Source organism: Terrapene carolina, unplaced genomic scaffold (assembly GCF_002925995.2).
Source record: "Terrapene carolina triunguis isolate 2854851 unplaced genomic scaffold, T_m_triunguis-2.0 Scaffold53, whole genome shotgun sequence".
Taxonomy (NCBI): domain Eukaryota; kingdom Metazoa; phylum Chordata; order Testudines; family Emydidae; genus Terrapene; species Terrapene triunguis.
Genome location: NW_020664404.1, coordinates 312,870 through 324,983, shown reverse-complemented (window position 1 = coordinate 324,983; position 12,114 = coordinate 312,870). Strand labels below are relative to the sequence as shown.

Sequence of the window (12,114 nt, the reverse complement as noted above, 5' to 3'; positions counted from 1 at the left end):
CCCCCCCAGCTTACCTGCTTCCTGCTTCCCGCGAATCAAATGTTCGCGGGAAGCAGGGGAGGGGGCGGAGTTGGGGCGGGGACTTTGTCGAAGGAGCGGAGTTGGGGCGGGGGCATGGGCGGGGCTGGGGGCGGGGCCGGGGCTGGGGCCCCATGGAGTGTCCTCCTTTAGGAGGCTCCAAATATGGTAACCCTAGTTTTACGGGCTGGCTGAGAGTCACTGTGAATCTCAGGAAGAGGGGTGCAGGGCCCTGACTCCCCCACACTCCGTGACAGGGTGAGGGGGGGATTTTCCATTGTCCTGAATGGGAGCTGTGGGGTGTGAGCTCCTTTGAAGACATGGCTGCATGGGAGGTGGCAGAACTGCGGGTGCATCGGATACCTGTGCCGCCTTGCCCAGGGGCAGCGCTCGCTGGATTTGCTGTGCAGGCCATAAGGGGACCTGGGGTTGCAGGTCCCTGGGTGGCAGTCCTCTCAGATCGTGTGAGGAAAGCAGGGCCGGGCTGGGGTCACCACTCGGAGGGGAACCCTGGCCCTGTCAGGTGCAGTAGGGCAGGGTCTTCCCCTGGAATAATGTCAGAGTGTAACACTAGGGGGTGCTGACCTGCCACTGCCGGGGTGACCAGGTTGGTCACCAGCAATCCCATGGGGATGCAGGCGCCAGGCTGATCAAGCAGTGACAGCAGAATCCGGAGGTTGCAGGTGATGCTGAAGTGGGAACTGGGGGTTGGCGTCAGCTGGGGGAGCCAGGAGACAATGCAAAGGGTCTCGGAGAGGTTAGACACGCAGGCAGGAGCTGACAACCAGCACAGTATCGCATGGAGACGTGCAGACAGGCCTGCCCAGCAGTGCCCATAGACGCTCTGATTGGAAAACCAAGGGCTTTGATCCGCAAGAATCCACGCTAGTTTCCCCACATGCCCCCTCGCTCTAGCCCTGGGGTTTCCCTATTTAATACCAAAGACCCGAATGGACCCAGGAAAATGGAGACAGTGACACACGGGCCGTCGCTCATATTAGGGGTTAGCTCGACCCCGGTGCAGCCGCCCCCGTGACAGCTCCTCCCTCCCCCAAGAGTCAGTCCGGGGGCCTCCAAGCTCTCGCCACCTCGCTCACTGGGATTGTTGCTGCAGGAAGCAGAGGCACCTGCTGGGGTGTGCTCTCGCCCCATGCCCGAGCAATGGGGCACCAGCAGAGCTGTGGCAGGGAGCCCAGGACTGGGCTAGCAGGGGCTGTGGGTCGGGATTGAGGGGCACTGGCAGAGCTGGGGGGAGCCCAGGGCTGGGCTGGCAGGGGCTGTGGGTCGGGATTGAGGGGCACTTGCAGATCTGGGGGTGGGGAGCCCAGGACTGGGCTGGCAGGGGCTGTGGGTGAGAGTGAGGGGCACAGATTGCTCACCCCCAGCCAGTTCGTGGCTGTGCCTGTTTCCTGACCGTGGGCCTGGCTCCGGTCCCCGCGGGCCCCTCTCTTGGCGCTCCGCCTGGCAGGGTGAAGACGTACCCGCGGGAGGCGCAGCTCAGCCGGGAAACCATTCGTGCACTCACGCACTACGCGCTGAAGGTGTGGAGCGAGGCCGCCCCGCTCACCTTCCACGAGGTGGGCGGGCCCAGCGCCGATATCTCGGTGGAGTTCCTGCGCCTGGACCACCAGGACGGCTACCCCTTCGACGGGCCGGGGGGCATGGTGGCCCACGCCTTCTTCCCCGGGGACCCCCAGCGCGCCGGCCATGTGCACTTCGACAGCGACGAGGACTGGACCTTCCGCTCGCCAGGTGGGCCCTGGGACAGGGAGGGAGCGCCCTGTCCGGGCCCGCCTCTCCCCTCACTAATGCCAGGCTCCTCACTCCCCCGTTCCCCTTGCAGACGACTACGGGACAGATCTCTTTGCTGTGGCCGTGCATGAGTTTGGTCACAGCCTGGGCCTGGCGCACTCGCCCTCCAAGCACTCCATCATGCGCCCGTATTACCAGGGCCCGGTGGGCGACCCGCTGCAGTACCAGCTGCAGGCTGATGACCACGTGGACATCCAGAGGCTCTACGGTATGTCGGGGCGGGACTGGGGTGGGAGCCCTCTCTGCCCGGCTCTAATGCCAGGCTGTGTCTCCGGGACGGTCTCCAAGCCAGAGCCCGGATTCTGTGCCCAGCTGTTGCAAACAGGCCTCTGAAAGAGGACTAGCACCGGTGGGGTGGCCAATCCGGCAAGTCTGTGTCCCATGCACCGAGCTAGCGCTGGATGAGCTGAACTTGGAGCTCGTTTTTGGGGTGCACTGCCATCTCATGGGAGAGCAGAGCTGGGACCATCCCCAGTGTGGATAAAGCAGCTGTCGGGGTGGGGCTGCTGCCCAGAGAGGCTGCGCTGACCTGCAGCTCGTTGTGGGGGGCTGAGAGCTGGCTCGCTGCAGGATGTGGCGGCTGGACTGTGGGGAGGCTGATGGCCATATGCTCTCACCCGCATCCAGGGAGCCGTGTTCTGCATTCCACAGAGAAGCCAGAGGCATCGTCGCTGCTCCCGGACCCGCCCTCGCTGCCCCACGACTTCCCTGCCTTGAGGTGAGCCAAGACCATCCCTTTTCCCTCCCCACCCTGCACTCAGACCCCCTCACGCGGGTGTGGGCCTGGCCTGGCTGGGATCCCCAGGGGTCAGCTAGCAGCTCCCACTGTCCCCAGCGGGTTCCGTGGTGTATCCAGTTCATTCAGAATCGGGGAACCCCTGGTTCTAGGCCTGTGCGCTGAGCGGCCCCTGGCCGAATCCAGAGTCAGGTGAATGGGCAGCACGCTGGCAAATGTAAGTCAGTGTCGGCACGTGCCACTGACACCTAGCAGGGTCCTGGGTTAACAGCATCCTCTCAGGAAAGGGACCTGGGCACCATCTCAGAGGGGTCAGGAAAACGATCCAGGGCTGGAGACGTTCTCCTCTGAAGTGGGACTGAAACGATGGGGGAGGTCTCCCATAGAAAGAGACGAGTAAGAGAGGGCAGGATAAATGTACCTAAAATCACAGCTGGTTTAGAGGAGGAGGAGCGAGGGCGTCCGTTCTCATGGAGCAGGGGTGGCCAACCTGGGGCTCCGGAGCCACATGCGGCTCTTCAGAAGTTAATATGCGACTCCTTGTCTAGGCACCGACTCCTGGGCTGGAGCTACAGAGGCCAACTTTCCAATGTGCTGGGGGGTGCTCACTGCTCAACCCCTGGCTCTGCCACGGACCCTGCCCCCACTCCACCCCTTCCCACCCCCTCCCTGAGCCTGCCGTGCCCTCATTCCTCTCACCCCCACTCCGAGCCTCCTGCACGCCAGGAAGCAGCTGATTGGGAGGTGTAGGGAAGGAACGGGAGGCACTGATCAGCGGGGCTGCTGGTGGGCGTGAGGCGCTGGGAGGGGGGAGTGATGGGGGGCTGCTGACGTATTACTGTGGCTCTTTGGCAATGTACATTGGTAAATTCTGGCTCCTTCTCAGGCTCAGGTTGGCCACCCCTGCCAAAGAGCAGGGGGATGTTCAGTGGAGTTGAAAGGTGGGAATTCAGCACTGCTACGGGGGAAAACACTTTCACACAGTGTGATGAGCCTGTGGAACTCATTGCCACAAGATGTCAGTGAGGCCAAGACTCAGCCGGAATCCAGCAGGGGCTGGGTGTTTCTGTGGATAAACTGGACTCTCCAGAGTTATCACAGTTAAGGATGATAACATTTTTGGAAGGCCTCATAAACCTGCCCATCTCTAACTACTGGAGACCTAAAGTGGGGGACAGATTGTCCCCCACCTGCAACTGCAGGATTCCTACACCTCAGGACACTGGGCTAGATGGACCTCAGGTCTGACTCTGTCTGGCAAACCTAGGCCCCTGTGGGGTTTGCAGCCGTGCTGTCAGGTGGGAGTAGGGCTAGCGAGGTGTGGGGCCCCATGGGGCGACACGATGCAGGTACAGCCTCAGCCCCAGCCTCTCTGCCAGGCTGGGGGTATTTCCATGGCTCTGCCTGCCCCCGGGCCCCGTGGGAGGGCAGGAGGGGAGCTGACCGCGTGCTGCTGACACGCTCCCCGCTGCCGTGGCAGGTCGGAGAAGGAGTTCCCGGATCGCTGCTCCTCCAGCATTGACGCCGTCGCCCAGATCCGCGGGGAAACCTTTTTTTTCAAAGGTCTGTCCCTGCGCGTGGGGGGTTGGCCCATTGCACTCTGTGTGGAACCAGCCGGCTCCCTCTGCCCCACGGGGGATGGGGGGAACAAGCTGGTATTATGATGTAGTGGGGTGACCCCGGCGCCTGTGGGACCAGCTGCCTCTTCGCCCTGTGGCGGGGGGCAGCTCCCCAGGCAAAAGCCGAGGGCTGGGCCTGTGGGAGCACAACCTCCAGCAGGGGGTACGCTCCAAGGCTGGGGGGGCGGCGCTGCCTGGGGTGGGATGTGGATGGGGTGCAGTGGGGAGGGCATCCCGGCGAGTGTGGGAAGAGACAGGGTGGAGGTTCCCCTGTGTCCCTGCCCTCCTCCCTCCCCGCCCATGCTGCCAGACCCGCCCCTTCCCTCCCTGTTCTCTCAGGGGCCCCAGCCCTTGCCCCATGGGGCCCCCGGCCAGGCTGCTGTGCCAATAGCCCCATACGCCTGGCAGCCCTGTGCCGCCTCCATGCCCCAGGCCTTCCCCAGCTCCCAGCTGTAGGCAGGAAAAGGCCCCTTGTCCGTCAGCTCCAGAGGGCGGCCACACCACCTCCTCGTGCCCCTGGCTTGGGAGAGGCTTTTCCCGAGGGGCAAGGGGCTGGCAGGGGGGCAGGGGGCTGAGTCTGTCCCTGGCTGAGGGGCTCTGCTCAGCCACCCCAGCAGCTGCCCCCACACAATACCCGCGCTCGAGGGGTTGCGCCAGATTCGACTCTGGGCGCTGGCCATGCCTGGCCAAACCATGCCCAGCCCGGGGCCCATCTCTCCCCTGGGCCCCTCAGCGCTGCATGGCCGGGGGCTTTCCTTGAATGGGGGGCCCCAGCTGTGGCATCCACTCTCCCGGGACTGATGCTGCTGAGCACAGGGGGCAGCCGCTAACCCCCTGTCTCTCCCCCCCCTCCCCCCCCCCCCCCCCCCGAGCCAGGTCAGTACTTCTGGCGTCTGACCCACGGCCGGCACCTCACCTCCCTGCGCCCCGCCCTGAGCGCGGCTTTCTGGCGCGGTCTGCCCCGCAGCCTGGGCAAAGTGGACGCCGTTTACGAGAGGCACACAGACCATCGGATCCTCTTCTTCAGTGGTGAGCGCCGGGGGCACGGGGCAGCAAGAGCGACGGGCACCGCAGGGCCAGCCGGGGCATGGCGAGGAGCCGTCCTGCGCCCTGGGGTGGAACGCACCCTCATGCCGCCCTTGCAGGCTCAGCCACCCCCTGGCAGCCCACGCCAGGCACCCTTGGGTGGGGCTGCAGGACCACCACAAACGATCCCCCTGCATCTCATCTTCTCCTGGTTCAGAGCTGAGTGGAGAGGCCTCTGTAGGGGAATGGGGCGGGTCCCCCAGCTGTCTCCTGTGCCCCAGCTGCTCCCTTCAGCGCCAGGCTGCTTGGCACCTGCTCACTGCCCCCCCTCTCCCTCAGGGCCCCTCTACTGGGTGTTTAAGGACAACGGTGTGGAGGAGGGGTTCCCGCGCCCCGTCACGGACTTCGGCCTGCCCCAGGGGGGAGTGGACGCCGCCTTCTCGCGGCCTCACGACCGGAAAACCTACTTCTTCAAGGGCGGGCTGCAGTGGTCCTACGACGAGGCCACGGGGCGCATGGACGAGGGGTCCCCCACCCACACTGCGCTCAGGGGGCAGCTCCCCACCCCCGTGGATGACATGCTGAGCGGGAGTGATGGTGAGTCGCCCCCCTCACTCCGGCCCCCTGCCTCGTGGTGATTCAGCCCCTCAGTTCCTGTGTGTGAAAGGGGACCCCACCTTTGTCCCATGGAGACTCCCCCCCCCCTCGCCCCCCCCCCCCCCCCCCCCAAGTAAAGGGTTACCCCCTGTGCCCTATGGAGACTCCCTGCTCTGTGTCTCCACCCCCCACCAGTTCCCGCGTGTTAAAGGGGACCCCTTGTGCCCTCTCCCCCAGCCTTTAGCCACTCGCAGAGCCCTGACACGCTCGTGACGCCTGTCTCCCTGCAGGAGAGGTCTATGCCTTCAAGGGCCGGCAGTACTGGAAGCTGGAGCGGCACAGCCTCAAGCTGGAGACGGGTTACCCTCGCTCCATTGCCAGGGACTGGCTGGACTGCAGCGGGGAGCTCTACCCGCCACCGAGCGCCCCCACCAGCCCCCCCACGGGAGCCAAGCTGCAGCCGGACTGGCGAGGCCCCCCGCTGGAGGTGGAGCGCTGCGTGTGCCTCAGCTCGGCCCCCCGCGCCATGCTCGGCTGGACGCTGGCAGTGCTGCTGCTGCTGCGAGGGCTTGGCTAGGCTGCCAGCTGGGGCCGCCCACGCCCTGCAGACTAGCCCTGGGGGCAGCAGGCCAGGCCAGGGTGCTGATGGGGGACCCCTCATCCCCGAAGGGTCGGCCCTGCAGGCTGGGTTCGGGTGCAGGGAATCTGCAGGGGTTTGAGGCCTGGGCAGCATGAATACCCGCGAGTCAGGGCGTTCCCTGGGGCGGCCCGCAGCGCTCTGTCTGCGGGCAGCGGCATGGGACGGGTCCCCGGGTGAGCGGCCGGGCGGGCTTGGCCAGCCTGTCCTGTGCTTGCTAACCGCCCGCCGGGGCAGAGCTGGGGCAGGAGCACAGACCCCCTCCGCTCGCTCGGGGAAAGGGACAAGCACTAACGGCCTTCAGCCTCTCGTGGCTGGGTGGGAGGGTGCTGTGTCCTGCAGATGTCAGCCGCACCCGCAGAGAGTGCAGGGGGCCGGGTGACGGGCCCTCCGTGATCCGCTCACTATGATGCCAGCTCCTGCCGCGGGGCACCAGCTCTCTGTCGCCCTGACTTCCCCCTTCATTACCCCAGCTCTCTGTCCCCTCAACTTCTGTGTCCCCATCTCCCTGCCCCCCCCCCACTCTCTGACCATCGCCCCAGCTCCCCCCTGCCAGCCTCCCTTGCTTCAGGTCCCCTCAGCGCTGACCCGGGGGCAGGAATGGAGAGGAGGGGCGGATGCTCCACTCCAGCTTAGCTTGCAGACCAGGAAGCTAAATTATACACCAGGTGCCCTGTGGCCTGGGCCTGCCCCATGCCCTGCCAGCTCCCAGCCGGCCTCTGTGCTCTGGGGGTGGTGCTCAGCGCCCAGGGGCCGTGTCCCCCCGGCAGCGAGAGAAAGTCCCTGCCCCATGAGCACTGCTAGCTCCCTCCTCCCTTCCCTCCCGCTTCCTCCAGGGCTTTCTCCGAGTCCCATGAAGCCGCTGGCCCCACTGCGGCGCTGGGCAAACAGCCCCAATGTGCCCAAAATGACCCAGGAGCCCCGAGCAGCCGCTGCCGCCTGCCCCTGGGATGGGACCCGGCCCTTTGCCCTCCTGCCCAGAGGGGACTTCCTCCCCCTGGCCCTTCCATGGGGTGGCAGGTCGAAGGGGCCCCGGGGCCTGTATCTGCTCAGTGCTTCTCTTGCCCAGCCCGAGCCCTGCTGGGCCAGTGCGTTTGCACACCCGTCCACGTCCCCAGGGCTGCCCTCCGGCCTGGGGGCAGAGGTGAAGCCGGCCACAGCCGCGTGAGGCCCAGAGTGGGAGCAGCCTCGAGCCAGCACTTCTGTTAGAACCAGGCCAACCAATGGCTTGTGGTGCCCGTGCCCCAGGCTATGAGTCCCTGGCCCCGTAGCAAGGCTCCCCCCTTTGAAGCATCTGGTGCTGGCCCTGTTCAGAGACAGGCCCCCAGGCTGCAAGGGGCAGCTCTAGAGCAGAGAGCCCTATGGCCTCCGGTCGCTGGCTCCAGCCCTGGGCAGCCTCCCACAGTAACAGACTGTAGCTGGACTCTGCTAAACCCTGCCCCACCTCCCACATGAGCTCCCCAGAGCCTGGCCCCTCTCTCCATCCCCTGCCTTAGCCTGGATCTGCTGAGCGGCCGTGGCCTCTCGCAGTCCCCCCCTCGCAGGATCTCTCCGGCATGCGGCGGCCAAACACCGCTCAGCCTCTGCCCAGCCGGGAGATGCTACGTTAGCTCCTGGGCGCCTTCAGCGTCAGTGCCTGGGAGCCGCCCCCCGGCCATCTGATCCCTCGCTTGGGGACCCTCATTCCCCACATCTCTCCCCGTGGGCGGCTGTCACGTCTCAGGCCTGGACTGGCGCACACACTCCCGGAGGCCAGGAGCTGCCATCGCTGCTTGGCACCGGGGCTGAGGGGGAAAATGGCACCGTGCCTGGTTCCAGGCCCTGCCCTTCCAAATCTCTCTCCAGCCCCCCCCCACGAGGGCAGAGCAAAGGCCGCAGCCGCCCCGGACGATGGAAGGAGGCGAGAGGAGGCAGACGGGTCCCCGTGCAGGTCATTTAATGAGATGCCTGGTGGCTACAGAGCGGAGGGCAGGCCCGGAGACGAAGCAGCGCCGGGCAGCCTTGGGGCAGGCCCCAGGTTCACTTCCAGCTCGCGAAGAACTGCCTGAAGAGGGGACTCTCACGGCCCTGGGGCAGGATCTCCACCTGCAGCCAACAGGGGGACAGAGACTGGTGAGGTGGGGAGAGTCCCGTGCTCCTAGCATGAGGAGGGGGGCATGGTGGGGTCCCAAAGACACCCCCCTTGCATGGGAGGAGAGATCTGCCTTGGGGTGAAGGGCCCTGGGAACCATCTCTGTGCTCTCTGTGGGGGGAAGCCAGGCCGGGGCAGAGAGCCCAGCAAAGGCCCAGAGACACCCAGAGATGTCCTGATTTTATAGTGACAGTCCCAATATTCAGGGTTTTTTCTGATACAGGCACCTATTACCCCTGACACTCTGTCCTGATTTTTCACACTTGGTATCTGGTCACCCTACTGGCAGGGAGCCCCCCATCACCTCCCCACTTCCCTTCCCCACCCCCCCAGGAGCCCGCTGAGGCCCAGCGCTCACTCACCTGGGTCTTTGGGGAATACTTCATACGGGAGATGAAATCCTCAGCCACTTTCAGGGCTGCCTCCCGTTCCTGCTGGTTGGCTTTGCGCCCTGGCCGGGAGGGAGGGGAGCGTCAGAGCAGCCGATCCCCCGCACAGAGGGGACAAGTCTGGGGGGACAGGGCTGAGTGCTCTGCTGAGCACCCCTGGCACTGGGGGAGGTGCCCAGGGTCCGGTGCTAACCCTGGGCAGAGTGACTGTGGGGCAGATGCAGAGGGCAGGGATGGAGAACAGGCCAGTGGGAAGGAGCAGGGCCAGGCCAGGGCTGGCAGGATCCCTGGGTGCAGATCACCCTGGCTCCCTTGCTGGGGACTCAGCCCAGGGGCTCAAACCGCAGCGGGGTTGCTCAGCTGAAGCAGGAAGCCCAATGGGCGGAGGGCTGCTAGTGGGGAACGCCCATGCAGGCAGAGGAGGAAGGTGGCAGCATGGCCGGGCAGTGAGAACACGGCTGCGGTGCCTCCATCCGTCCCCCGCCACCGGGCCGTGAGCTCTGGCCAATAGGGGGATCAGCCCCACCAGCCATGGGGGCAGAGCTCGGGGCACAGAGAGAGCGGGAAATGCCCTTGTGTGGCCCGTCTGGTGTGGAGTCTGCCCCCCCCGAGGGTGGGGTAAGCAGGGCGCTAGGCTTGGGGAGGGGAAGAAAGCGGGGCATCTCCTGCCCCGTTCTGGGGAATGCCTACCCACTGGAGCCCCTGAGACACGGAGAGGGGCTTTCAGACCGGCCGGAGCCTGGGGAGGGAAGATGGGTCAGTGGGGGGGAGGGGAGAGTGGTCCCTGAGTTCCTTGGGTGCCAGGCATGGAACGGAGAAGCTTGCCAGCTGCCCTGATGGCAGAGATAGGCAGGGCCTGGCGTGGCAGAGCCTGGCGCAGGGGCAGCCGTGAGGGGACCACGGTGAAACAGCTTCCGCTCAGCCAGGCAGGTGCAGACCGGGAGCTTTCGCCAGCCAGCAGGGCGGTCCCACGTGCAAAGCCAGGTAGGGGTGTATACCGCGCGGGCAGCGCGCATGAGGGACTGCCTGAGGCCTGCCCAGGGACTGGGTGTGACGTTCCTGCAGCGCTGACTGTAGTGCACCGGGCTGCTGCATGGCCCTATGCCAAGAGCCGCAAGCTACACGGTGACGGCCGAGACAGTGACCCTCCCGGTGGGCCAGGTGCCATCGCTGACTCGCGAGAACGGCTGCCATTTTCCAGAGCAACGAGGCCCAGCTCCTGAATGGAATTCCAGCGCCTAATTCCCATTGACTGCAGTGAGTTAGGTGCCTAAATCCCTTTGAGGATCTAGCCTGGGAGGGAAGGGGGGAGCTTCACTTGGCTCCATACCCCGCTCCACATTTTCAGGCACTGCTGAAAACCCAGACCCCTTGAAAGGCAGCTCCAGATGGGACCCCAAGCTGGCTTCTGAAAGCCTTGGCTGCTGGCGGTGGGCATGGGCTCCACCTCGGAGGGGAAGATGGCAGAGGGGCTACGCCGGCTCTGGATGAGGGGTCAGTGGGGAGCTCATGGGCAGGACAAGCAGGGAAATCCTGGCCCAACCCTTCCTAGAGCCAGCGGAACCCGCAAGAGACTGACTCGCGAGGGGTTCGGCCACCTGGATCCCTACGGGCGGGACGGGACAGCTCGGTAAGCGGCACCCGTGCTCTGCCCTGCACCCTGCCTGGTGCCCCCTGCCACAGTGCATTAAAGCCAGCTGTGTGTACACTGAAAGCTACTGCTGCTGCTTGCCACAGGGATGTTCTGCGAAGGGGAAGGGAGGTGGGGCTGGGTGTGGGGTGAAGGGGAGGAAAGGTGGGGTTAGGGACATGGGTAGAAAGGGAAGTGGGGCTGGGTGTGGGGTGAGTGGGAGGAGAGGTGGGGCTGGGGGCATGGCGGGTGGGAAGGGGGGTGGGGTGAATGGGAGAAGAGGTGGGGTTGGGGCACCCCCCAACTGAGGCTCGCTGGTACCACCCGGGCCGTGCGTCTGCAGAGCCAGCTGGCCCCCTGCGAGCGGGCCGTGCCCGGGGGCCGGTACCTTTCCACACGTAGATCTTGCCGCACTGGCCATTGTCCAGGACGAAGCAGTCGTCGGTGCAGAGCAGGCCCTGGCTGAAGGGGCTGCTCCCGGACACCTTGGTTAGGTTCATCTTCCCCGTCGCGTCCGACACCTGCCGGGGACAGGGAGAGGCGGATCCCTTCAGCGCCCTTCCCCCTACGTTGCCGAACCCATCCCAGGGAGCACAGGCCCCTGCTCCACAGCCCCCACCCAACACTCGGCCCTGCTCCACGGCCCCCCAGCCTGCAGCCTCAGCCCTGCTACCCAGCCCCCAGCATGCACCATGGCCCTCCCAGCCTGCAGCTCCTAGCCGCCCCCAGCCCACACCGCAGCCCCCACCCCTGCAGCCCCAGCGCCTCCCCAGCCTCCAGCCTGCACCATAGCCCCCACCCCCACAGCCTCAGCCCTGCTCCCCAGCCTGCACCACAGCCTGCAGCCCCAGCCCCTCCCCACTTCAGCCCCAGCCCTGCTCCCCGGTGCCCCGCTGTGCCCAGCCCGTGGCGGGGTGCCCTGCCCATGGTGGCGCGGGAGCTCTGAAGATGGGGCGGGGGGGGGGGAGCCTTGCCTTATAGAGAGCAGCTGCCCCCGCGTTCTTCTGATCCGCCGTGACGTCCTCCTCGGGGCTGCCCTGCCTCAGAGAAGGCTTGGGACCCAGCACCTAGGGAAAGGAGAAATCCTTCAGAGCCAGCACCACCACACCTTCCCCCCCACCCCGGCTCCAGCCCGTCCCCTCTGCCCCCTCCCCAATCCCAGCCCCACCCCCATGCCCTGAGCCCTCCCCGGATCCGCCCTGGCAGGACCAGAGCAACAAGGGCCCCGCTTCCAGCCCTGCTGGCCAGACCTGGATCATCTCGGGCGGCTCCTCCCCGTCGGACACGATCTCCACCCGGGCCTTGCCCTGCCGCTCGCTGTCCCGGATGGCCAGCGCCAGGTCCCGGGCCTTGTTGCGCTCCAGGATGTTGGATGTCTCCCCGCACCACGTGTAGATGGTCTGAGAGGAGAGAGGGGCACGCATGGAAATACACCTGCCTGCCAGCGCCCGGGCTCCCTACCGCACCCCCTCGCCTGCCAACCTCCCTGCTACCCACCTAGCAATGCCAATGCCGCCAC

The 12,114-nt window shown here is 65.9% G+C and overlaps 2 protein-coding genes across 2 annotated transcripts in view; one reads left to right on the top strand and one right to left on the bottom strand.

Moving 5' to 3' along the window:
* The window catches only part of LOC112114465 (matrix metalloproteinase-17-like), a 13,505-nt gene extending 6,741 nt beyond the window's left edge, over positions 1-6,764 (top strand). Inside the window, exons 5-11 of the mRNA XM_024211227.2 lie at positions 1,487-1,770; positions 1,862-2,038; positions 2,458-2,548; positions 4,047-4,129; positions 5,062-5,214; positions 5,551-5,808; positions 6,099-6,764. Of these exons, the coding sequence (XP_024066995.1) occupies positions 1,487-1,770; positions 1,862-2,038; positions 2,458-2,548; positions 4,047-4,129; positions 5,062-5,214; positions 5,551-5,808; positions 6,099-6,385 (1,333 nt within the window). The 3' untranslated portion in view covers positions 6,386-6,764. The remainder of the gene's footprint in view (positions 1-1,486; positions 1,771-1,861; positions 2,039-2,457; positions 2,549-4,046; positions 4,130-5,061; positions 5,215-5,550; positions 5,809-6,098) is intronic.
* Positions 6,765-7,016: 252 nt separating this feature from the next.
* CAPG (capping actin protein, gelsolin like) overlaps positions 7,017-12,114 on the bottom strand; it is an 8,939-nt gene continuing 3,841 nt past the window's right edge. Inside the window, exons 6-10 of the mRNA XM_024211676.3 lie at positions 11,846-11,995; positions 11,570-11,662; positions 10,984-11,116; positions 8,939-9,027; positions 7,017-8,530 (exon numbers count right to left, since the gene is read on the bottom strand). Of these exons, the coding sequence (XP_024067444.1) occupies positions 8,465-8,530; positions 8,939-9,027; positions 10,984-11,116; positions 11,570-11,662; positions 11,846-11,995 (531 nt within the window). The 3' untranslated portion in view covers positions 7,017-8,464. The remainder of the gene's footprint in view (positions 8,531-8,938; positions 9,028-10,983; positions 11,117-11,569; positions 11,663-11,845; positions 11,996-12,114) is intronic.